Source organism: Typopeltis vanoorti, chromosome 9, assembly GCF_054136105.1.
Source record: "Typopeltis vanoorti isolate ZY-2024b chromosome 9, IOZ_Tvanoo_1.0, whole genome shotgun sequence".
In the NCBI taxonomy this organism is placed as follows: Eukaryota; Metazoa; Arthropoda; class Arachnida; order Uropygi; family Thelyphonidae; genus Typopeltis; species Typopeltis vanoorti.
In genome coordinates, this window is record NC_143557.1 from 83,178,274 (window position 1) to 83,201,748 (window position 23,475).

The window sequence follows — 23,475 nt, forward strand, 5'->3', positions numbered from 1 at the left end:
CTTTATACAGTGGGACTATTTGCCTTCTTTCTGATCCACTTACACCTTCCTAGTACTGTGGCATAAATTAAACAGCTTGATTACAAGAACTGATAATCCCCCTTGCACATTCTTGTAATACACAGGCCAATGCATTCTGCAAATGTAAGATGCACTTTGGATTGAAAAGATTACATACTGTGTATCACATTGGTGATAGTAGTAGATCAGAGGAAATTGATGAGACTAGGAATTTTGGAGGCACTGATTGACAGAGTTAAAGTTCAGAAAGCATAGTGCAAAAAGTTGGCAAAATATCTGAAAGGATGTTGGAAAAAACCACCACCAAGTCTTGACTGCATCTTGACTACTGTGCACAGATTTGGTTACCTGAGATTCTTGGGGATTAGAAGGTGGAGGACAGGATCCAAAAGTGAGTGCCAAGTAGGTGACAGGTTTATGGAATGCTTCTCATGAGGATAAATTGAAGTTGTGCGAGTTGCAAAATTTAGTTAACAGCTGAAAAGAAGGGACATGATTGTAATAAGTTATTAAAAGGGTTCTATAAGACTGACAAAAGAAATCTTTCAATACATAATGAATAGAGAAACAACTTAGGGTCATCCCTTGAAGTTGTGCAAGTGTGGTTAGTAACAGTGTGGAATAGATTTTGTTTGAGTAGAATGGATTGCCAGCCGTAGTTGTGAGTGTCCTGACAGTGAACAAGTTTAAGGAGAGGTATGATAGGCACTGTGTGCATAAAGATTAGTGCGAGTAGCATGATGAGTATTCTGATTCTGTGGAGATACCTGAATAACTATAAAATCTTGCTATCCTCCGTAAGAGACCAGCTAACTCACCTTCAACTGAAAAGCCCTGATTAAGGTTACTTGCATCACTAGAGGAATTTGAACCTAGGTCTTTCCAGCCAAAGGGCTTTATCAAATCAACTCAGCTCTGGAGGTTTTACATGTTTGGAGTGGTGCACCCAAAAGTACCCTAAAAATTCTTGATGTTGTCCAGAAGAGTAATTTGACCAAGAATGACTGACTATCTCACTGTTTCAGTTCTGTCTTTTCAGTCACAACAAGCAATGTGAAAAAAAAAGAAAAGAAACAAAATAAGAAAATAAAATAAAAAATCAGCTGTATATCTTATTTGCATTATTATTCATATAACTACTTATTGATGATCTTAAGTGATAAATTTATACTATAGGATATCATACGATAATTCCATTAAAAAATTTCATTAACAACATCAAAAATAATGTTCTACTACACTTGAAACTTACCATTTTTTCTTGCAAATGCTTATTCCTAAGGACCTGTAAGAATAATTATCCATTCATATACTCTTCGCATATTGCATTTCATTAAAAAATCAAATTGCTTCATTTAAACAAAAATGTATAACGATTTGATTACCCTCACCACCACACAATTACATAGTAAAGGCTAACTGGCGAGATTGCAATATCATTCATGTTTAATGATCTCACATTAACTCTACGTGCCATTTATTTGCTATAGGCTCTGCTGCCTCATGTATGTGGGATATATATATATATATAAACTCTCTGTGGCAATGCACTCCACTATTCTTTCTCTCTCATATATATAAAACTATCCTCTTGCTCATCACTCCTTTATAAAACTTCAAGAGATCTATCCACTTTTCTTATTCCTCACTATCTTTCTCTTCAAATCCCTCCAAATGGCTTGAAACTTGTGTTGATCATATCCTCAAAAATAGTTTTAAGATAGAAAGCTGTGAGTTAGAGGCATTAATGATTTGATATTTGGCAGGAGGTTGCTATAAGCCTGGAAATGTGAAGACTAATGCCAAATACATAAGTAAATTGATTTAAGAGATGAGGATAATCATTATAGTCAATTTAAATTCTTCATTGTACAATCTGAAAATTGTAGAATGAAGACATGGCATCTAAGAGCACAGCAAAAAATATCAATTTGAGATTTCTGTCTTAAACATCAGAGTGGATAGTATGCTTGCTCTTACAACCAACAGACTGTGGATTCAAATGTTCATATATGACTGTGGGTTCAACACAGCCTTACCTTTTCTCTCACAAAACAGATCTCAGTTCACCTGCATTACCCTCAGCAGTACACAAATGATACATGATCAGATCTCTTTGCTTGGACTGTAAAAAACTAGGCATCCTCTTTCAAAGCATTCAAGATGCTATTTTATACCCATCCTTAAAATACTGCTCACATTTGAGATAGTGCACCTGAAATTTCTCTAAAAATTCTTCATGCTGTCCAGAGGAGAGCAAGTCAGCTGACTGATGACTCCTCTTATTCAACCTCCATCTCCAGACACAATATTTCAGCACTGTATGTTCTACAGGTGCTACAACAGTCATTGCTCCACTGAATTGGCAACCATCATTCCACTTTCTGTTGCATCTGTTAATATAAGAAATACAAGAGAACCAGTTAACCACACCCATTCACTGTGCAACCACAAACACACTGAACCTCCTTCAACTCTGTTTTCAGGAAATGTCTTCCACAAGAAGTATACTCCCAAACAACTACAACCTCACTCCTTATCTGTACCCCACATAGCACTGATTTGCTTATAAGTCCTTCAACCTCTCGTGTATGGGATCAATATAAATCCTTCCATAGGTGTTTGTGAATTTGTCTTTAGGTGGGAATGAATTTCTTTGTCCAGTGAAAGACCACTATGCTGTTTACTCGAGGCCTAAAAGTTCCATGTTTAGTCTCTTAGAGCAAAGAGTGCAATTATGTAAAAAAAAAAAGTCCACCAGCGATATTAATGTACTATAGGTTTACAACCTTCCAATGGAGGAGTCAAAAAAAAACAAGCACATAAAGAGAACAAGGGAACTGAACACTAGATTACCACAAATAAGAAAACAAATCTGTCTCCTTCATTTTTTGGTATTCTTTAACACAGTAGTTTTCAACCTTTTTTATCTTACGGCACACTAAAACCAATTACTAAAACTCTATGGCACCAAAACCTGTTGCAACCTTCTTTTTGAAATCCCATTTATTTATGACACTTTGCATGAAATACAAAAGAATAATCAAAGTTGTTGGAAGTTTTTTCACTTGGTTAGACTATAAATTATATGTTTAGTTTAATCTTTTTATCCAAGTGTAAGCAAACAAAATTTGTACCTGAAGTATCTTTAGGACTGGGGCAACTCGTGGTAAAGGTGGTATAAGTTCTCATCACTTGCCTTAGTATCTCCCATAATGCAAAGCACATCTCCTTACAGACATGTATAATGCTATGCATTAAGGGAAGAGCCACTACCCAGACCGGTTTCGACCTTTATTGAGGTCTATATAGGTCAAAATATATAATTTATAGTCTAACCAAGTGAAAAAACTTCCAACATCTTTCTCTAATCCAGAGTAATTTAATAATAAGGTGTGACACATTTTGGCAACTTGTATAGATAAATATGACTTCTCCATTACTTCCACCTTGGTATCACCATCACTGGGTCTGGCTCCCACTGATGAGACCTCAATAATGGTCAAAACCAGTCTGGGTAGTGGCCTTTCCTTTAATGCATAGCATTATACATGTCTGCAAGGAGATGTGCTTTGCATTATGGGAGATACTAAGAAATGTGATGAGAACTTATACGACCTTTACTACGCGTCGCCTCCAGTCCTGAAATACTTCAGGCGCAAACTTTGTTTGCTTACACTTGGATAAAGGATTAAACTAAATATATAAATTAATAATCAAAGTTATTTATGAAAGTAATTATTTATTAATATTTTCTAATATACATACATGTAACAAATGTATTTTTTTAATCAACGAGACACCTGAGCTTGGAGTCGTTTCATTCTGTCCCTTGTGCAAGGTCGGATTGTAGATAGGCATACCCTCAAATCTTCTTCAAAGGTTTCAAGCCAAGAGATATTCTTGTTTTTCATAGTGTTTGTTGTAGAAAAGCTAGCTTCACACAATTATAGAGTGGAGAAAGGAAGAAGTGTTTCAAATGTCTTTTTTGTGATAATGGGATATTCACTTCGAAGAGAAACTAGAATGAAACAGTATCTGTTGTTGAATGTAAGTTTTAATCTTCTGGCATTCCTTATTTCCATTAGCTCATTGTCTTCTACAGTGTTTAAATTTGCCAACTGACATGCACTTTAGATAAACAGATCTCTGACCAACCTAAGGATGATACATCCAGTGAGGGGAAAATATTTTTCAATATTTTTGCTGAGCAATATTAAACTTTGTAAAATTAGATCTATAAGATTTTTATCCAGTCTGCAACCTTTTGTCAACTAGAACATTTCTGCTGTGTTCTCTCTTCTGATTCTTGCTTCCAAAAGCATTAATCTGATAAGTGAAAGTAAGAATATTTTCATGCTTTCCTTGCAAACTTTTATTAAGAGTGTTCAAAGCTTGAAAAAAAAAATCAACAAGGAATGCAACCTTATTGCACCACAGCTCATAACTCAGAAAATCAGCTAACTCAGATTGTAGCTGTCAAAAAAGTTAGAAGCTCCTCTTTTAGTTCATAGAGCCTTGAAAGAACTTGTCCTACAGACAAGCACCTCACTTCTGTATGCATTAGCAGCTATGTGTGAGAAGCTTCCACTGAGGAACATAGTGTTGCAAACAATCTCGACTATAACAGTCTACTTTTGATATAATTAATGATTTGACTGTCTCATCTAGTACTCGTCTGCTCAGTTGCTAATGTTTTTGAAACTAGTACTTCTCTGTGTAGAAAACAATGAATAAAAACAATATCAGTACAAATACTGATGCATGATTGCCAGGACAAGTTGTGAGAATTGAAATAATTATCAATATCAAAAATATCTTGGCCCTTTGTTTCCAGGAGTGGTTGACAAAATAAAAACACTGTTCTATGTATTATAAACAATCTTGTGAATTCAAGAAGTTGAGCTTTTCTAGTGATTAATCCAGCTGAATAGCAAAAATACTGACTTCTTTAACATAAGCTATCACTTGCAGATCAACATCTTGAGACATATCTTGAATATGTCAACTAATTGTGTTATCTGACATAGGGATTTTTAAAACCACCTCCTCATATTCCTCACCAAACCTGATATTTACAATTTTACAGCATGCTGGTAAATTACAGATTCAACAATTGTGTGAGATTTCATCTTTTTGGCATCTATTTCAGCAACAGCATGACTTGCTTATTGTGCTTTTTCGAATAGTCACAAGTTTGGTCCATTTTTTTGTCTGGTGAGTTTTAGTGAATAAGTCTTTTGAAATATTCCACTAGTTTCTGGCATAAGTGGGATTGTTTTGACTGCGGATGCCTTTTCATTTTGCTAGGAACCATTGCTCGATTTGCCAGTTTTTCAGCACATACAACACACATGGAATGTGGTGGATTATCTTCACTCGAAATAAAGCCGAAAAACAAATAATCTCCATTGTACTGGAAGACAATGGTTTTAGATGTACTAACATCACTTGCTACTTCAGTCATCTAATTTTTATTCTTTAATTAAAAACTTCTCCATGATACTTGTAATGTTTTAAAAGTGCAGCACTCATAGTTTTCACTAAACTTCAACACCGTTGAAACACAAAATCTTCCAGAAATGAAAATGATTCAGCCATGTCATTGAGAAAAATGCTCAAAGATTTCAGTTCCTGATTAAACCAGTCTCGTCTTTATATGACATCGACATTACAGTGTAAGTGCAGCATATGCTACAATTATTGCACAACTGGAGGAATCCGTAAACACACACAACGATGTGTATCTACAATAACAGATAATAAATCTATATTATACCAATATAATCATAAATTTTATTCATTCTTAACAATTCCGTTCGATGCAATATAAACATTATGACTCCTCATACACTTTGTAGTGCTTTTTCTTATATTGTGTAAAATGTGCAAAAAAAAAAAAAAAAAACCTTTATACCAATTTTTATTTCTTTATATCAAAATCTTGTGGCACACTAATTGAAAATCGCTAGCTAAACACATTCACATTGGGACAAGATAAAAACACTGCAAAATTGACCTTCTAGCAGGGAGCTGCCACAATTTCCTGTTTGTGGACATGTCACATATCTTGACAGGTTCTTTGATTGTAACCAAATCAAGGGGAAAGGAATGCATTTGTTTCAGGATATATATATATATATATATATATATATATATATATATATATATATATATATATATATATATACACACTCTCTCTCTCTCTCTCTCTATATATATATAAAGATAAGCCGAAATTTGAAACATTTTCATGTCACATTTTTTGTCTCCAGCTTACCAGCCTGGAACTCGGGGGGGGTCCCCTAGTATACATATTAGAAAACAATTAAGGACAGTGTTACATTTGTTTAGTGTATACAGTAGATTCCAGTTAATTGGGCCACATAGCATAATTTGACCCAATTAAACAAAGTTGACCAAGAAAAGGTGTATGTACACAAGACAAAATACAAGCTTAGACAAGTTTTTCATTTATTACATAGCAGAATTACTAACTTAAGAATAATTTCATTTATATAATGTCAATGTGCAGTTCTTAGCAGTTAATGATGTTGTAGGCATTGATCAAGCATAACCCGTTATTTTTTTTTAAATTATTGACTGCAATTAAAATATCTGTTTAGATATATTATTGCCATCCTGCATGAAATAGTCATAATCCAGTAAAAAATTTTCTAATGTCCTGGGTAGGCACTTGTTGAAGCTTGGGAGCACCATCCTCACCATTATTTTCCTCCTAACATCCTCTGATGTTTTGCTTAAATTTTCTCCTCAAAATCTTAATTTTCATTGAAGTATTGAAGACAACTGTCAAGGATGCAAATGCTTCATTGTTTCTAATTTGATTCATGTCTAAAGGATGTCATTTTCACTATCAGCCATAGCCATGATTGAATGCCTAAAATCACAGTGATCAAAACAGTTCTGAATGGTCTTGATGCTTATTCCTTGTCCCATAGCCAAAATCTGTATTGCTTGTAAAAGATAAACTTTCGCACCAACCTCTTCGACAATTGTCAAGAACTGGTGAAATGTTTCAGAATTTATGTTATAATTGAATGTCCCAACTCATAAACCAATTCTTAATAATTTCAGATATCGTCTATGCATTTTTGTTCATATGGTACTGAACTGGTAAACTCTTCATTCTAATCCCTTTGAAGCATTAAGGTTTGGCCATTTTTCCGATAACTAACAGCTTTTGTTTATTAGTTCCTGACAATCGATAGTAAATCCAAACAGTGTACCAAGTCTATAACAAAGATAACCATTAGAAATGGCAATAAATAAAATAGCCATGTTAAATCAGTATGGCAGGTGTCATCAGTAATAAATTTTTGAATCAAGATTATGTAATTTTCTAAGACTGCATGTGGTAGAAGCTGGACCAATTAAACATCATTGTGTCCCAAATAAACAAAACTTCATTATATTCACATTTTGTTTTTGTTCTTTCAGACTTGTTCCAATAAAACAGCTGCCCTGATTAACCCTTGAACCAATAAACTAGAATCTACTGTATTTGAATTATTAAAAGGTGTAAATATGTAAACCAATTAATGAGCCATGTGAGAATGGCAAATACAAGGATGAGAGAGAACAGATGTGAATAGAAATACATTCATTACTGGTAAATGAATTATTAATAATTTACAGTTCTGATATTATAATTGTGTGCATGTCCAATAAGTTGCTAGGTGTAACAAATTATGTGTGATCTCATTAACTCTAGACATGCGTGTCTGCATTTATGGGCATAATTAAGACTTTTGAAGAGAGAAAAAGTGATTTGTTTATGAAACATAAATATCTTACCAATAATAAAATGCAGTTGTAAACATTAGTAGCTTAGTAAATATCTATAGGTTTATCCAATACACTAATCAAGTTGATCACACAATTCATATAGGAATATATGTGGTTGAATGAATAGCATTTGTTACAATTTATTATGCTAGTTATGTGTATTTATATTTTGCATTTTTACAAATTTTCTTTTATTTGCTAATGTTCAGTATATTTTCCCCCCACAATAATATACACATAAATAATTAACAAATTGTGTCAAAATCCTGCTTCCCAGTTGCAAAAATTCACAATATTAGCCGCACCATCTAGAAGGTAAGTCGAAGGAAATGATTGTCTTGGTTGGTACAAATGATTTGAGAGGGGAGAAGTATTCTATGAGAAAGTAGTTGTTCAAAGAGACAAAACTGAAGAGTGAGAAGGCAAAGACTGTAAGTTTCCTACCATGCTATGATAGAGGCAAACTGAGGAGGAGGGCGTTCATAGCCAGTGACTATATACATAGATTGTGCCAAAGGAATGACGTAAGATTTGTGGGTCTGTAATCTGTTTGACAGAAAGGATCTGTACAATGCTGGATTGCATCTAAATGGTTTTGGTATTAGGTGTCTAGAGAGCTTTATTCACCAAGCATGCTAAAGCACAAATTGAGGGAAAGTAATTATTATTATTTTTATTATTATTTACTGACACCTCCAGGGAGTCCAAAGACTTATCGAGGGAGGGCACCTACTCTATCTCCATCAACTATAATGAACCACAACTACATCAACCATCACCACCACTAGTATTTTCACAGAAAATCACAAACATCCATGCCCATGGTGGGATTCGGACCCACAGCCATTTGGCTGGAAAGTGGATACACTAACCACTCAGCCATCCAACCAGGCTGGCAGGATGGAAGCAAGTGAATTTGTGCGAAGGCACCATGAAGCAAGTGAGTGCGAGAATGACTAAGTGAGGAATCTCATCTCTCAAGCAAAAATATTGAATACAGTAGTCAATTCAGAAAGTAAAGAAGCAAGTGAGTGCGAAAATGACTAAGTGAGGAATCTCATCTTTCAAGCAAAAATATTGAATACAGTAGTCAATTCAGAAAGTAAAGAAGCAAGTGAGTGCGAAAATGACTAAGTGAGGAATCTCATCTCTCAAGCAAAAATATTGAATACGGTAGTCAATTCAGAAAGTAAAGAAGCAAGTGAGTGCGAAAATGACTAAGTGAGGAATCTCATCTCTCAAGCAAAAATATTGAATACGGTAGTCAATTCAGAAAGTAAAGATGGGCCAGGGGGAGGGGGCCTAAAGGGATGCTGCAGTTTCTATATACTAAGGCCAGAAGTATCAGGAACAAGAGGGGGGGGGATAGTTCCAAAGGAGCAGAAGGATGGTAAAATACATTCAAATTACTCAGCTATACATGGTACTAACATATTGCCTTTGCATAAAGCAGATTGCAAGGCAACAAGCACAAATTATGTACCAATCCGCATATCATGAATGTTGGAAAGGGTAATGGAAAAGTTATTCAAAGACAATTCAGGAATGGAGTGAATAAGAATATGATAATATGATATGCTATTGGGGAAGGGGGAAATGGTTATGTGAAGGATCAGTCATGCTTTAGTCATTTGCTAACTAACTTTAATACTAGTGAGAGTGGACATGGAAAAAGGGAATGGGCACAAGATGGCACTGCTGGATTTTGGAAAGGCATTTCATTAGATACCACATGGAACTCTGTTAACAAATTAAGTGAAACAAATGGGAATGGATACGAAACTGACAATATAGATAAGAGTGTGGCTGATGAACAAATCCAAAAAAAGTAGTAAATGGAAGAGCAGAATACGGAAAACACAGGTAACTAGCAGCATATTAGTCACCATATTTCTCCAAAAGGCTATGCATGGACCAATACGATTTGATTTATACATAAATGATATGAAGAGAAATGATGTAGTTGCTTGCTGATTATGTAAAATTGAATAGGTAATAGTTAATCAAGTTGATGTAGAGAACTTGCAAGATGATTTAAATATACTGATATAGGTAAAAGATAGGTACCATTTTAATGTGGAAAAGTGTAAAATCATGCATTATGGGATAAAAAGATTACAAGCCATGTACCACACTGATGGAACTGTACTCTAGGAAAACGATTTAGCTAGAGATTTGGAGAGGGAGAGGACTTAGTTATTAAAAAAATACACTGAAAAGCAGAGATAATGCACTTCAATTCCTCTTTATAAGATACATTAACATCCGGATTATAATGCTCGGGTCTAGTCATCTGGATTTCTTGGGTTTTAATCTCATTAAAAGTGAACAGAGTCTAGAGGTGTGTGATCAAGATGGTGCATGGTCTGCAGAATTTGAGGGTAGGTGGGCTGCCAAAGTTGGTTGATAGGCAGAAAAGAGGGGATATAATAGAATCATCCAAGTTACTAAAACGGTTTCAGAGGAGAGATGCAAAGGAAATATATCAAAACTTATCTACAGGAGTCAGAATAAGAGATCATCCTTGAATATATTTAGTATAGTAAGGGTGTGAGCAGGGGATATAGTCGGGCCAAGGCGCGTTACTTTTTTAAAACTATTAAAATGTTTGAATTCATTATAATAAATTATAAGACTTATAATGCATTTCCGGCTTTCGGTCAAAAAATAGGATTTCTCACTATAATGCTATAGACTCCATGGAGGCGGGCCATACAATATTCCATTTAATTAAACAACACCAATGATTTTACATCATGTCTATATTTCTATCTTTCAGATATATATACTAAAAATATCCATCGAAACTTACCTATTAACCAACGGAAAAGCAATTAGCAAGATTAAATAAATTAATTAATATAATAAATAATCAACTAACAACCATAAAACAAACACATTAAACGAGCTTTAAACATGTTACCTCTGAAAGATAGTTTTAAATCTAACACATCCGGCACATCACCGAATTTCGCGTAGCAATTGGTCAAATTTATCTACTCTCGAATAAGAACATTTTTATGAATTCATGTAGTATTCATTCGATAAGAACCAACAAAAATAAATCAAACTATATTAATTTTAAAGAGCGAATTCTTCACTAAATATTCAGTTAAATTCGGATAACAATAAGAAAAAACATTCATCTCCTATTTAAAGTCATTGAAAAATATGACATTTCTAGCTGAAAGTATCACAGATACACATTTTAGAGTAGCTAATATACAGACTCGAAACAGAAACAGGATGTCACAATATTTCATGAAACTAATATTAATAATAGCATTTTTAAAAATCTCACATTAAAAGTGAACCACGTACAGAGGAAATAGGTGCTTAGCTGCAGTTTACAGCGGCTATTTTACTGACATAATTTTTAAGAATTAGTGTTATTATTATTTACATTATTATCATCATAACGCTAATTACGAGTATAAGACCATATTAGTCTGTTCCGGTCTCATTATCCATTTAATATCATTTTTTAAGGTTTACCCTGGGTAGTGGCCAATCCCTTAATGTTATGCATTAAGGGAATGGCCACTACCCAGACTAGTTTCGACCTTTATTGAGGTCTCTTCAGTGGGAGCCATGCCCAGAGTTGAAGATACCAGGCAGAAGCAGTAGCAAGGTCATCTTTACCTATAGGAGTTACCAAAAGGTTTGCCACCTTTTTTTTTTATTAAATTACCCTGAAGTTAGATAGGGCAAAATGGCCTCGCCTACTCCCCGTATACGGGAATAAAAAAGGCGTTAGCTGACTTAGAGAAAGATGTTGAAAGTTTATTTTTCACTAGGTTAGACTATAATAAATTTAGTTTAATCCTTTATCCCAGTGAGAGCAAACAAAGTTTGTGCAAGAAAATACCTTCAGGACTGAATATAGTGTTGTATTATCTTACCTGGGTAAGTAGTACAACACCAGGCAAATAGTAGCAAAGGTGGAGCAAGCTACCAACACTCCAGAACTGTCAGGCAATTTCAGAAGTATTGGAAGGATATCATCACACTTTTTATCAATATAATCCTCAATCTTATTAAGGATTATATTGATGTAAATAATTTTAATAAAAGAATGTCTACCAGACATATTTATGAAAGCTTTTACGGTTTACATATTAATAAAAAAAAGATAGAATTTTATTCAAAACCTCCGATGTAGCTCATCAGTGGAAGTGGTGCTTGCATCCTTTGCGCTAGGCCATTCGAAGGTAGACTTAAGTTCAAGTCTAGTCACCGAATGGAGGAACTTTTTCTAAGCTTATCTTCGACAGATCTCGGAGTTAGTCGATCTGTAGTTTTTTTCTCCCGGAAACTCGGGTTTTTCGTTCCGTAAACTCAAGAAAATAGACCATAAAATCCACATTTTTTTCAGAATAACATATCCTATTAGGGTTAGATACGAAGAGTTGGACGCACTTGTTTTCCCATCCCTTCATTGCTTGTCGCCTATAATTAGTGATAGATATGGGCCAGCAATCTCTGATTGCAACTCGTGGAGACTGAAAGACCCACTCAGTCTCCAAAAGCTGAGAGGGTTTAAAGGCCTCGCCTATTACCAGTAGGGAAGTAGGTAGGTCCTTTTATGTCCAAAACACGAGCTGTGACCGAAACACGACCTACAAGCACATGATTCCTGACTCATTCTTTTGATCAATGTTTCAATGTAGTTGACACTCTCTTTCAGTTATTTATAGGCCTCTTTCATATCAACCCTCCATTTCCTGCTTATAATACTCTACACTCCATATATTAATCTGCTATCATCATCCATATTCTATTATTATTATGGGATACTCCATGGAGGGAGAATCTAAGCTTCATGACCAGCTCTATTCAACATGACGTAAATGAGTTCAAAGTAAAGTATGATTGATAATCATACGTTGATTTGATCTCTTTCACGGGCTTGGAACCCAGAGTAGACTCTGCCAACCTATTCCACACATTCACCACTGTCCAAGCAAAAAATCTAGTCTGACAACACTCCTGCTAACTAGACTTGTTAAAAGCCTAACAAACCGCAAGACCAAACAGGAAGTTATAGACCAATTTCACTGACTTCAATTCTAGACAAATTAATGGAAAAAATAATACTCCATCATTTGAATTACTATCTAAACAAAAATAGTATACTACCACATTTTCAGGCTGCCTTTAGAAGAAATCACTCAACAACTGATAAACTTTTCTACTTAACCCAGACAGTTCAAGATAACTTCCAGACCAAACCTACTAAATCCACCATTGCAGCTTTTATAGATTTTAGCAATGCCTTTGACAAGGTGTGGAGGCAGAAACTCTTTTCCAAACTTTGTCATATTGGAATAGAAGCGAAAGTTCTTAACTGGATCTATGACTTTCTAAGAAATAGAACAATTCGAGTTAAAATAAATAATACCTTTTGGAAGAAAGTGAAAATAAGACAGGGACTCCCTCAAGGTAGCATTTTGAACCCACTCCTTTTATCCATCTACTTAAATGACTTAGATAAAAATATAAATAAAGAAACAAAGATAGCTATGTTTGCTGATGATTTGGTCCTATTCTCAGCTTACAACAACAACCCAGAGACAGTAGAAGGTCACTTAAACAAAGCTATTGAAAGTTTAGCTACATACTGTGAAAAGCAAAATATCAAAATTAACCCTACTAAATCAGAAATCTGTGTTTTTACTATTAATAACCACCTCAGAAAGTGGAGACCAAAGATTAAGCTAAACAGTCAACTAATTACATTTAATGAAAACCCCAAATACTTTGGAGTTACTCTCAATCCATCACTAAGCTTCAATAAACATATAAACAATGTTGCAGTCAGAGCAAAAAGAAGACTAAATATCATGAAAAGTATCTCAGGTAGAGTGGTGAGTCTATGCTAAAACCTTAAAAGTCGCATATACCTCTATTATCCGACCCATAATGGAATATGTTTCGCCTATTTTGATGTAAACATCACAAACCAGTTTAGAGAAGCTTATAAAAATTCAGAAAAATGCAGCTAAAATCATATGTCGACTAAGGAATACAACTCTTGGAAAAATAGCTGAATTCGAATCCAACCTTGTTCTTTTAAAAATTAGGCGACAAGAAAATCTTCCCAAATTTTAAGTAAAATAGTCAACCTTGCGCATCATAAAACAAGTGAACTTTTTAAAAACTGGAAACCAACAAACAGAATAAAGAAAAAAAATCAACAATGCATGAAATCATAGAAAATAAAATTCCATTTGGATTGTCCAAATAAAATATAGTTATAAACTCTGAAATAGGGAAATATGAGAAAAAAAGCCTAGAAAACTCTAAAATCTTGAGACCATTAACCCTTTCAAAAATAAAGGAATATGGACCTGACTCAATAAAGATCTACACAGATGGCACCAAAAATCCAAATGGGCAATTCTGGGAGTGGTATACTCATTTATGGCTCTCATAATATAGAACTAAAACCCTTCTTTATTAACTAGTGGCTTAGCCTAATTTACACAATCTGCAGACAACTGAATAGTTCTGAGATTCTTTCCTATAACGTTAATGTACAAATGAAATAGTAGCAGTTCAAAACAGTACCTATGGCGCGCGTCACAGACATACTGGACACTACTCCTGAATAACTACTCACTGATATCTCTCCATCAACCCTCTTATCCACTTCACGAACTTTATATTCATTCCCATGTGGTGAATTTATTAATTATTGCAATTCTATGTGGAATTCTGTTAAAAGACTTTCCAAAGTCCAGCAGTATCACTGTATGTCACGTGAGAAAGTTAGAAAGTAATTTGCTGCATCAGCCTTCGAGCCTCCTTTATGCAGTAGAACCACTTTCCCCCTCTTTCCAACACCAAAATCTCCCAGAGTGTGTCGACAATCGCTGTTGAATCAGGAACGCAACTGTTGTGTTCAAAGATCTGAGAGTGGGTGGTATATCTGCTCATCCTTTTCAGAGTTTGTCACAGACATCTTTAGAGTTAGCTGCTCTTTGTATAGAGGATGTGTAGGATCAAGGATTCCTTTTGACTGTGGCAGTGGATGTTTGTGGTGCTCGGGGATATTTGAAAACAATCATATTTTTTCAAGTATATCTTCATAAAATATCTCAAAATTTCCTACTTTCCTTGGTTGTTGTGCAATCGTCATTTCATATTAGTTTATGAACACATGGAAACGGACTTCATGTTTCAGAAATTGCAGTTGTGTCAGCTGGTATGATACACAGTAACATGATTCACTCTGACGAACAAGGGATGACCATTGCAAAATCACATTCTGCTAATCATGTGCATGTGGACTACTCAGATTGCTAAATTTTCCTTCGGAATATCCGTTATGTAATATCCTCGTATGATTGTCTTTTCAGAAAAGCGGATATCACCGTAAGTGATCACTCATATGTACGTTCTGGTTTGTTTCCCACTTTAAGAGGCGAAAATTAAGGAGAGCTGTAGTTAAACTGATGGCAGTGAAAGTTTGGGTAGGAAAAAAAATAAGGTATTGTATCTTGTATTTATGACGAAGAATTTAAACTTGTAGAGCATACATTCAAGAGCTCTCAAGTATTTGTTCGAGCACCGTCCTACAGAGCAGGTGTCCGTTTAAATCCCCCGTTAAAAGTGAAGGGACATTAAATGCAATATAACGTTTTTGAAGTTAATTTGAGAAATATCTCCCACAGAAGGAGTTTAGATAGAGCATGCTCTTATTACAGTTCTGAGTGAGAGTCAGATAGCAACTGTTTCAGCGATCGTATTGTTTAAGACATGCAGGAAGGGATATATTTGTCCAAAATTATTGCAACTCCTCCAGGAGAGGTTTATCACGTGCCCTCTCCTCAGGAAAGATGAGAGTATTTTGTAATTCCTGATCGGCTCATGATGAAGGAAACTCTTTTATGCATCAACTGAGCCTGACATCATTGATGTATTCACGGAACACAAAGACATATCCATTGTAGGAATGTTTTCGTTATTTCGTTTTGGTTGTGTCATCTGTCTTTCTATGTTGAAAAGGAGTTTAATTTACCTTGTATTTTTTTAGAGAATTGTGGATGGTAATATACTTAATTTCTTCTTCACCGGAAAGATATCCAAGATATTGTCAAGTTTTACTTTCTCCAGAGCAAGTGATATATGGCTAAGTCTCCTTTCTTGGTGTGAGGCATAGATCTCAATGAAGTTGACAATAGTCCCTGTATTAAAGGGACTGGAGGCGTGATCCTTAGAGGTTTCATGTTCTATTATCTTTTTATTAGTGGATTTTTATGCAATAGGACTATCTTTGGTATATCTGCAGATTTGCAAATCAAGCTAGTAAAAAAGCTTGCTCGATATATGCATTTGGATCCATGTAGACACTTTTTTTACAGCTGCCTTCTTGGAATAAGTCAGTTTACCAGATATTGCTGCTTCTTTATTAAGATTGTATTGCCTCTCCTTCTCATCCCACCAACTTTGGCATGTTAGGAATAAGTGAATGGTCTCCTTCATAATTTGAGCATTTTGATGTTTTGCTCTTGTAATAATGGTTTAAATGATCTTTTCTGCTGCAACGAGCACAAATCCCTGAGTCACAACCGACAGTTTTTCATTGACAATATCTCTGACATTTGAGCAGTGCTATGAGCTTTGGTCGTAAAGCCTTACTGGTCAGTTGAAAGAGCTCCTCTTTGACAGCAGTTGGTGGTTTGTTGTTCTGAGAAAAGGATGACGATACTGGTTGGAATTATATTGTATGAAATGTATGAAACCGGTCTGGGTAGTGACCTCCCTCCATAATGTAATAACAGCATACATTTCCTAGGAAATGTGTTTTTACATTATGGAAAATACCTAAAAATAGAGATCTGAACTTCCCACACCTTTGCAACGAGTCGTCCGGTATTGTACTACGTTCTAAGATCACTTGCATTGGCTAACGCTAGTGTCGCCGATACTTTATAGTTTACTATATTCGGCAAGAAACTCTCTGATTCCAATCTTTGAGTTTCTTATTCGGTTTTAAAACTATGTGGGATTTAATATCCCTTTAATTTAAGTAAGGTATAGTTCGCCCACGGTTTGTAGATCTCTCCTTGGCATTTTGCCAAGAATAGTCGATTTATGCTGAAGGGAAGAAAGAAATGAAGGATGTACGAATTGTTCGCCAACATGCGAAATCACGTGCTTTCTTGTCTGTTGCTGTACTAGCTTGATTTTTGTTGTCGCTTTTTTTCATTATTTTTTTTATTATTAATTTGTATGATAGATCCAGTACAGTCAACAAGTTCTGTTGTTAAACGTTTCAGTAGTTCTTGCAAAAGAATATTGAATAATGTGCTGACATTCTACGAAAAAGGATCGTCTCCATGTTCCCCTTTCTCAAGTCAGAAAACGTGCAAGTGCAATTGCGGGCGTATCGGGATCGACTGTTAAAATAATTCGTAGGGAATCAAAAGGTGAAGGAAAGTCAAAATTTAAATCTCCTAAAAAAAGCGCCAGAGTAAAGAAAACCATCGAAATCGTAGTTTTGAATAATTTTGATGTTGACGTTATAAGAAGAACTATTCACGAATTTTACGTGGTCGAGAAAAGAGTGCCAAAAATGAATGCCAACTGTTCTGAAATTGAGTCCTGTGCTTAAAGAAAAAGTTAATTTTCCTTGGAAAAGAGAAACTTTAAGGAAAATACTTCATGACATCGGATTTTGTTTTAAAAAGACCCAGAATAAAAGGAAACTTATCATTGAGCGAAGTGACATTGTTTTATCTAGAACGCAGTATTTGAAAGCAATAAGACGTTTCAGGGAGGAAAAAAAACCCGATTGTGTATCTAAATGAAACTTGTATTGATAGTAATTTAAATTATGGAAAATATTGGCAGTCTAAAGAAGAATGTGGAGTGCTACAAACCAGAAATGCCTCGCGGTGCATAATAATTTTGTTTGCGGGTGGAAAAATGGGTTTTTTACCGAATTCAAACTTACTATACAAAGCCAATTACCATAGACAAATGAATTCTACGATCTTCGAAAAGTGGGCATAAGAAATACAAATTCGAAACGTTCCTAAACATGCTGTTGTTATAATTGATAATGCTTCATATTACTCTATTCGATCAAACAATGTTCCAAATTGGTCTAATAAGAAGCAAGTTCTTATGGATTAGCTCTCTGTAAATAACGTTTCTCAATCCCCAGATATGCGAAAAATTGAATTGCTTAATTTGGTTAAAAGAAACTCGCCCTCAACTAAACTATTTAAATTCGACAGGATGCTCAAAGAGCATGGATTTCTAGCTTTGAGGCTACCACCATATCATTGCGCTATTAATACTATCGAGTATGTTTGGGCAGAAGTGAAAAGTTTCATTCGCCATCGCAACGTAACTGGAGATATTGACACGTCGAAACTTTTTAAGCTTTCAGAACAGGCGATTGAAAGTATTACAGTTCAAAAATGGTGAAAATATTGCTTTCATGTCTCCTCATTGGAAAATATGTATTGGGAAAGAGACGGAATTATCGAAGAATTATGCGAACCTTTGGTGATCAGTTTAAGCGAAAGTGATGGCGATTCGGACACCGATTCAAATGACTATGAAGATTAAAAGGATTTGATAATGGTATTTTTTTCCAACCTTTTTGCATGAGTTTGTTAAAAGAGTCACAAGAAGTCCGAAATAATTAATCGGTTTAGGACATTAAAGTGTCTCAGTTCTCTCAACTGTAAGTTTAGAATATCTAAGTTCATTTGAAAAAAATTCTGTTTTTCTGTATAATTATTTTTATTTTATAGAAAACTTTCTTAAAAATGAACTTAGTTAAATTTTTGTTTTATGCTATACCTTTCTTAATTTTGTTAATACTCTACGTACATTTTCCCAACTGTTATAGAAGCAAAATAGTTACCACTTTAAAAACTACACTGGTCGTACAAGAAAAGCTAAATTTTCCGACCTGTAATAATAAACAAACACATCCCAGAAGACAGATTGATTACCCTATTATCGGAATGGATTCTCCTTTTTCTGACATGCAGACAGTTGTCGAAGGACCCTAATCGGTGGGCGAACTACACACTATGCATGGCATGTAACTTATGACTGAGCATCTACAATGATCGCTAATTCATAAGCAGTATAGAAATAGAAGACAAGACACAACGTAAATTAAAAAAATGAATTTTAATTAGGAAACGATTTTTAAAAATTATTCTAGTGTTTTTTCCTTTTTCTTTTGGGGGGTCCCCCCTTGGACTTCCTCTGGATGTACCACTGATACAGATCAATTTAGATTCTACCCAAGAATCTAAGAATAATCTGTCAGGTAGCGTTGTAAAATATGGAGTGTTCCAAGTCATGCCGTTTTTCGTAGATCATATGTGCTCACTTTGTTGGTGTTTAATTCTAGTAAATATATGGAAATTTTTTGAAATTGCACTAAGTGCACGTATAAAAAAAAAAAAAAAAAAAAAATCAGCTAACGCCTTTTTATTCCCGTTTACGGGAGTAGGCGAGGCCATTTAGCCCTATCTAACTTTTGGAGACTGAGTGGGCAGTTCAATCTCCACTGGTACCCAATCAGAGACAGATGGCCCAAGGCTATCACTAATTAAGCGGTACGCAGTGAAGAGAGACGGCTCAAATGTGCCGCCATCTCGTGGTCCCTAACCCTAACACAATATATTTTTTAATGTCTGAAATAATGTGGGTTCTACGGTCGATTTTCTTGAGTTTACAGGACGAAAAACCCGAGTTTCCGGGAGGAAAAACCTGCTTGCCCGTGCCAGAGATCGACTAACTCGGGAACCGGTCGAATAAAGGCTTAGAAAAATTTCCTCTAGTCGCCGACTAGACTCGAAACCAAGTCTTCCTTCGTGCGGCCAAGTGCGGCGGTGTGCAAACGCCACATCCGCTGAGCTACACAGGCTTATAAGTATTGGGATAATTTTGTTGTGATTAAGCCACAGCCGGACAACTTCGATTTCCAGATCTCGCTATTTAGTGACTTTTTCCAATTCCTTGTTGTTGATGTTGTATCGGTGGGTACTGCAACTTCAATAATCCAAACTTGTCTAACTTCAATAATTGTGGTGTCAGTTCTATTGGGTTCCAAATGCAGATCAGTTTGTAATCTAAAGTTCCAGAGAATTTTTTTGTTTCGTTTTTCAATACTCTCTCTATTTTATGCTGCCACCAATTATCAAAAGTACGAAGATCATATTTTTTGCATACATGCCAATGAATTATTTTGGCCACTTGATCATGGTGGTATTTATACTCAGTTTTAGCTATCTTGCTGCAGGCACTGATTAAATGTTTTGCAGTCTCGTCTTTCTGATCGCCTAATATGCATTTGCTGTTATTATTGATGTTCAAACTTTTTTGCTTTGATTGCATTAGTTCGTAATGCCTGTGCACGAGCTGCTAGAATAAATTCTTCTGTTTCCTTTTTAATATAACCATATTGTAACTTTTCTCACGTCTTGCTCATGGGAAACCTTTTCCTCAGTATCTCCAAGAAATTGGATATGGGTTTATTTTTCTAATACACATATTGGTTATTTTTCTGTTCGTTTTGTAATCGTATTTGTTTCCTGTTGCTTTTGGAAGGCACTCTTGCGTAATTGCTTGACGCATTTATTCAGAGCTATTGTCAATAGCTCAAATCCAACCCGTCCACCTATTCTTCTTGGTAGGTATAGACGGTCGACATCACTTTGTGGATGTAATGTATAATGCATAGTCATATATTTAATAGTTTTGCGGTGCAATTTGTTTAGTTCTCTATTGTCCATTGTAATATGAGTATGATAGAGCGGAATCTTTATATTTGCTTTTCAATGTCGGGTGATTTAGCCGATCGCAGGATAAAACGATCAAAGGATATTCTCTGGGATGAAAAAACAAAGTAGCGGAGATGAAGATTTTTCATTCGCTACTTTGGTTTTTGTCCCTCAGATAGTGTATCAGGCAGATATGGCACGTAGTAGTAGTAGACATAAGTACTTTGAAATAGGTGTAGATGACGTACTGTTGATGTTGACATCAATTGTGTAATGTTGAGTGACACTCACATTGTGTCCTCCTGAAATGAAAGTTCATATGATATAATAAAATAAAAAAATGAAATATAAAATAATAATGACGCGTCACGAATAATAATAATTACCCAACTCCATGAAAAAAAAAAGTAAATCTAAAGTGGAAATAAATATACGTTTAGAACTAAAATTCATTAAATTCGAACCGTTGGCAGTGTTAAAATATTGCCGACATTCGGCAAAAACAGTTGTTATTTAAACTCATCTAACTCCTTTGGCAGTTATTATTATTATTATTATTATTATTATTATTATTATTATTATTGCGCAACACTTTTATTTTATTTTATATTTTATTCTGCATTGTTTGCAGACGATCTTCAGCGACATCTGTTTAACCGCCATATATTAACCATTTTGTGGTGGTTGTTGTGCCGGTGTTTGTTTTGAGTGTAATCTATTTTCATCTCGGTTGATTAACGTCACTCTTTCAAGATGGTACGTGTTTGTTATTAGTTATTTCTCATTATCGATATTTATATGCATTAGAATTTTTTAATGTCGCCAATGATTACAAAGATTGCTATATTAGCCTGAATTTAGAATATGAAGTTTCTTTCTTTCTTTCCTTGATGCTGCCCACTGCTTATTTCTCCGATCTTTGTATTTGTTTTATGACCAGTGCTGAGTCTAGGGATATTGCCGACCCTAGTTATGTGCGTTTGTGGTGCGTTACTAATATGTAGCGCCTCGGATGTTACTACATACCATCACTATTTGAATAACTTTTCTTTTACTATCTCACTATCACATAATCTCTCTCCAACTAAACGTAAAAATGTCTTTTTTGTTTTATTTTATTTTATATCAGTTTCACTGCAGAACTCTGTAGTCTGTTGTACATCTAATATTATCGGTGGACAGGGATACCGGATTACAAATCAAGAGTTATGCATGGAACACTTTTGAGCCTTTCAGACCTTGCACTTTGCCACACCAAGCTTTTTTTCCAAATATCCACTCGGCCAACTAGACCTTACTGGCCTAGTTGGCTGAGTGGTTAGCATATCCGCTCTCCAGCTAAAAGGCTGCGGGTTCGAATCCCGCCGTGAGCATGGATGTTTGTGATTGTCTTTCAAAATAATAGTGGTGATGGTGGACAGTAGATGAGGCAGTTTGTGGATGAGGTTGAGTGGTGGAGAGGGAGAGTTGTAGAGTAGTGCCCTCCCTTAATGAGTCTTAGGACTCCTTGGAGGTGTCAAATAATAATAAAAGTGGGATTTGAACCCTTAGCTTAAGTAGTTCTATTCTTTTGGCTAATCAATATAGCAAGTAATGACATTAATTACTGGTCTGCATTGTAGAAAGCGTTTATGCTTTCATTCATTTTTTTCATTCATTCATCTTCAATGTCCACATTTCCTAATTGGGTTGTGGGGGCAGCAGCTGCAAAAGGAACTTCCAATGGTCATGATCCTCTGCCACCAAGCTCGTGTTCTTGTGGGACTCCCAAATGTGTCCACCCAAGGTTTTGAATATAATCTATCCAGTTAGTCCTTGGCCTTCCATGTGGCCTTCCAACCTCTGGCTTGGCAAAGAGGGCCTGCTGGGAGAGCCTCTCTCTTGTGGCATTCTGACCAGGTGCCTGTACCAATGTAACTGTGATATCTCAACACGGAGAAGCAGTGGTTGAGTATTGAGGGTTTCCCGAATTGCAGAGCTTCTAACTCTGTCGAGTCTTGTCATTCAACCGCTTGACTCATTTCAGCTGCTTGGCTCAAGAAGAGTAGAAAGAGTATATGATAATCCCATTATGCTTCATTACGAAGTGAATTAAGTATCAGAGCTATTGCACAAACAAAATAAGAATTCAGCAGTATTCAACTGCATTCAGAGTGTTCAGCTGTGATGGCTGAACACTCTTAGCAGACTTTTATAATTTGAACTTCAGAACATGGAAGATTCAAGAAGACCAGAAAGAGTATATGATAATCCCATTGCACAAGAGTGGTGCTAATACTGTTATGCCTGATCTAGTAGTGTTACTGGAGTAGTAAAGATTTTGGAAAATTTAGTAAAAATTTATGTACAGAAATGTGCTGACAGAGAATATGTTCTTTTCAATAAATAGGTTTAGGGGTAGGTCATGTTTCAGCAACTATAATGCTGAGTTAGACAATGGATGCACCTTGATACTTGTTGGCTTTGCTAAGGCTTTTTACATGATACAGCATGGAAGACTTGCATAAATTTGAGAATATGGAATTGAATTATAAAATATTAGTGTGGATAAGAGGATGGCCAACTGACAGCAAAAAAGTGGTATATGGGGGATGCGAGTCTGCAAGATTTAATTACCAGTGGTGTATCACAGGGATTAGTGCTTTGTTCATTCTTCAATGAGAAGGATTTGACAGCTATTTTCTGATGATGTAAAGATAGGCAGGGTAATCAGGCATGTGGCTGATGTGCAGTACTTGCAGAATGATTTGAATAGGCTGGAATTGTGGCATGTGAAAATGGCTGTCAGTTCAATATTAGTAAATGCAAAGTCATGCCCTTTGGTGTAATTAGATAGTCATTGTCATATATTGGTGGGATAATGCTAAAGAAACTTGATTAGGTT

At 35.4% G+C, this 23,475-nt stretch overlaps 2 protein-coding genes across 3 annotated transcripts in view; one reads left to right on the forward strand and one right to left on the reverse strand.

The window, feature by feature from the left end:
* LOC150103208 (aurora kinase C-like) overlaps positions 1-10,870 on the reverse strand; it is a 121,881-nt gene extending 111,011 nt beyond the window's left edge. Inside the window, exons 1-2 of one of the 2 annotated variants that reach the window (XM_090398523.1) lie at positions 10,754-10,870; positions 1,274-1,306 (exon numbers count right to left, since the gene is read on the reverse strand). In XM_090398523.1, coding sequence (XP_090254649.1) covers positions 1,274-1,276 — 3 coding nt within the window. In that variant the 5' untranslated portion in view covers positions 1,277-1,306; positions 10,754-10,870. Of the gene's footprint in view, positions 1-1,273; positions 1,307-10,642 lie in introns of both variants that reach the window. The other variant, XM_090398522.1, reaches the window with a different exon arrangement.
* A 10,353-nt stretch (positions 10,871-21,223) lies between these two features.
* Positions 21,224-23,475, forward strand: part of SmB (small ribonucleoprotein particle protein SmB) — a 46,716-nt gene continuing 44,464 nt past the window's right edge. The window contains exon 1 of the mRNA XM_090397783.1: positions 21,224-21,347. Coding sequence (XP_090253909.1) covers positions 21,345-21,347 — 3 coding nt within the window. The 5' untranslated portion in view covers positions 21,224-21,344. The remainder of the gene's footprint in view (positions 21,348-23,475) is intronic.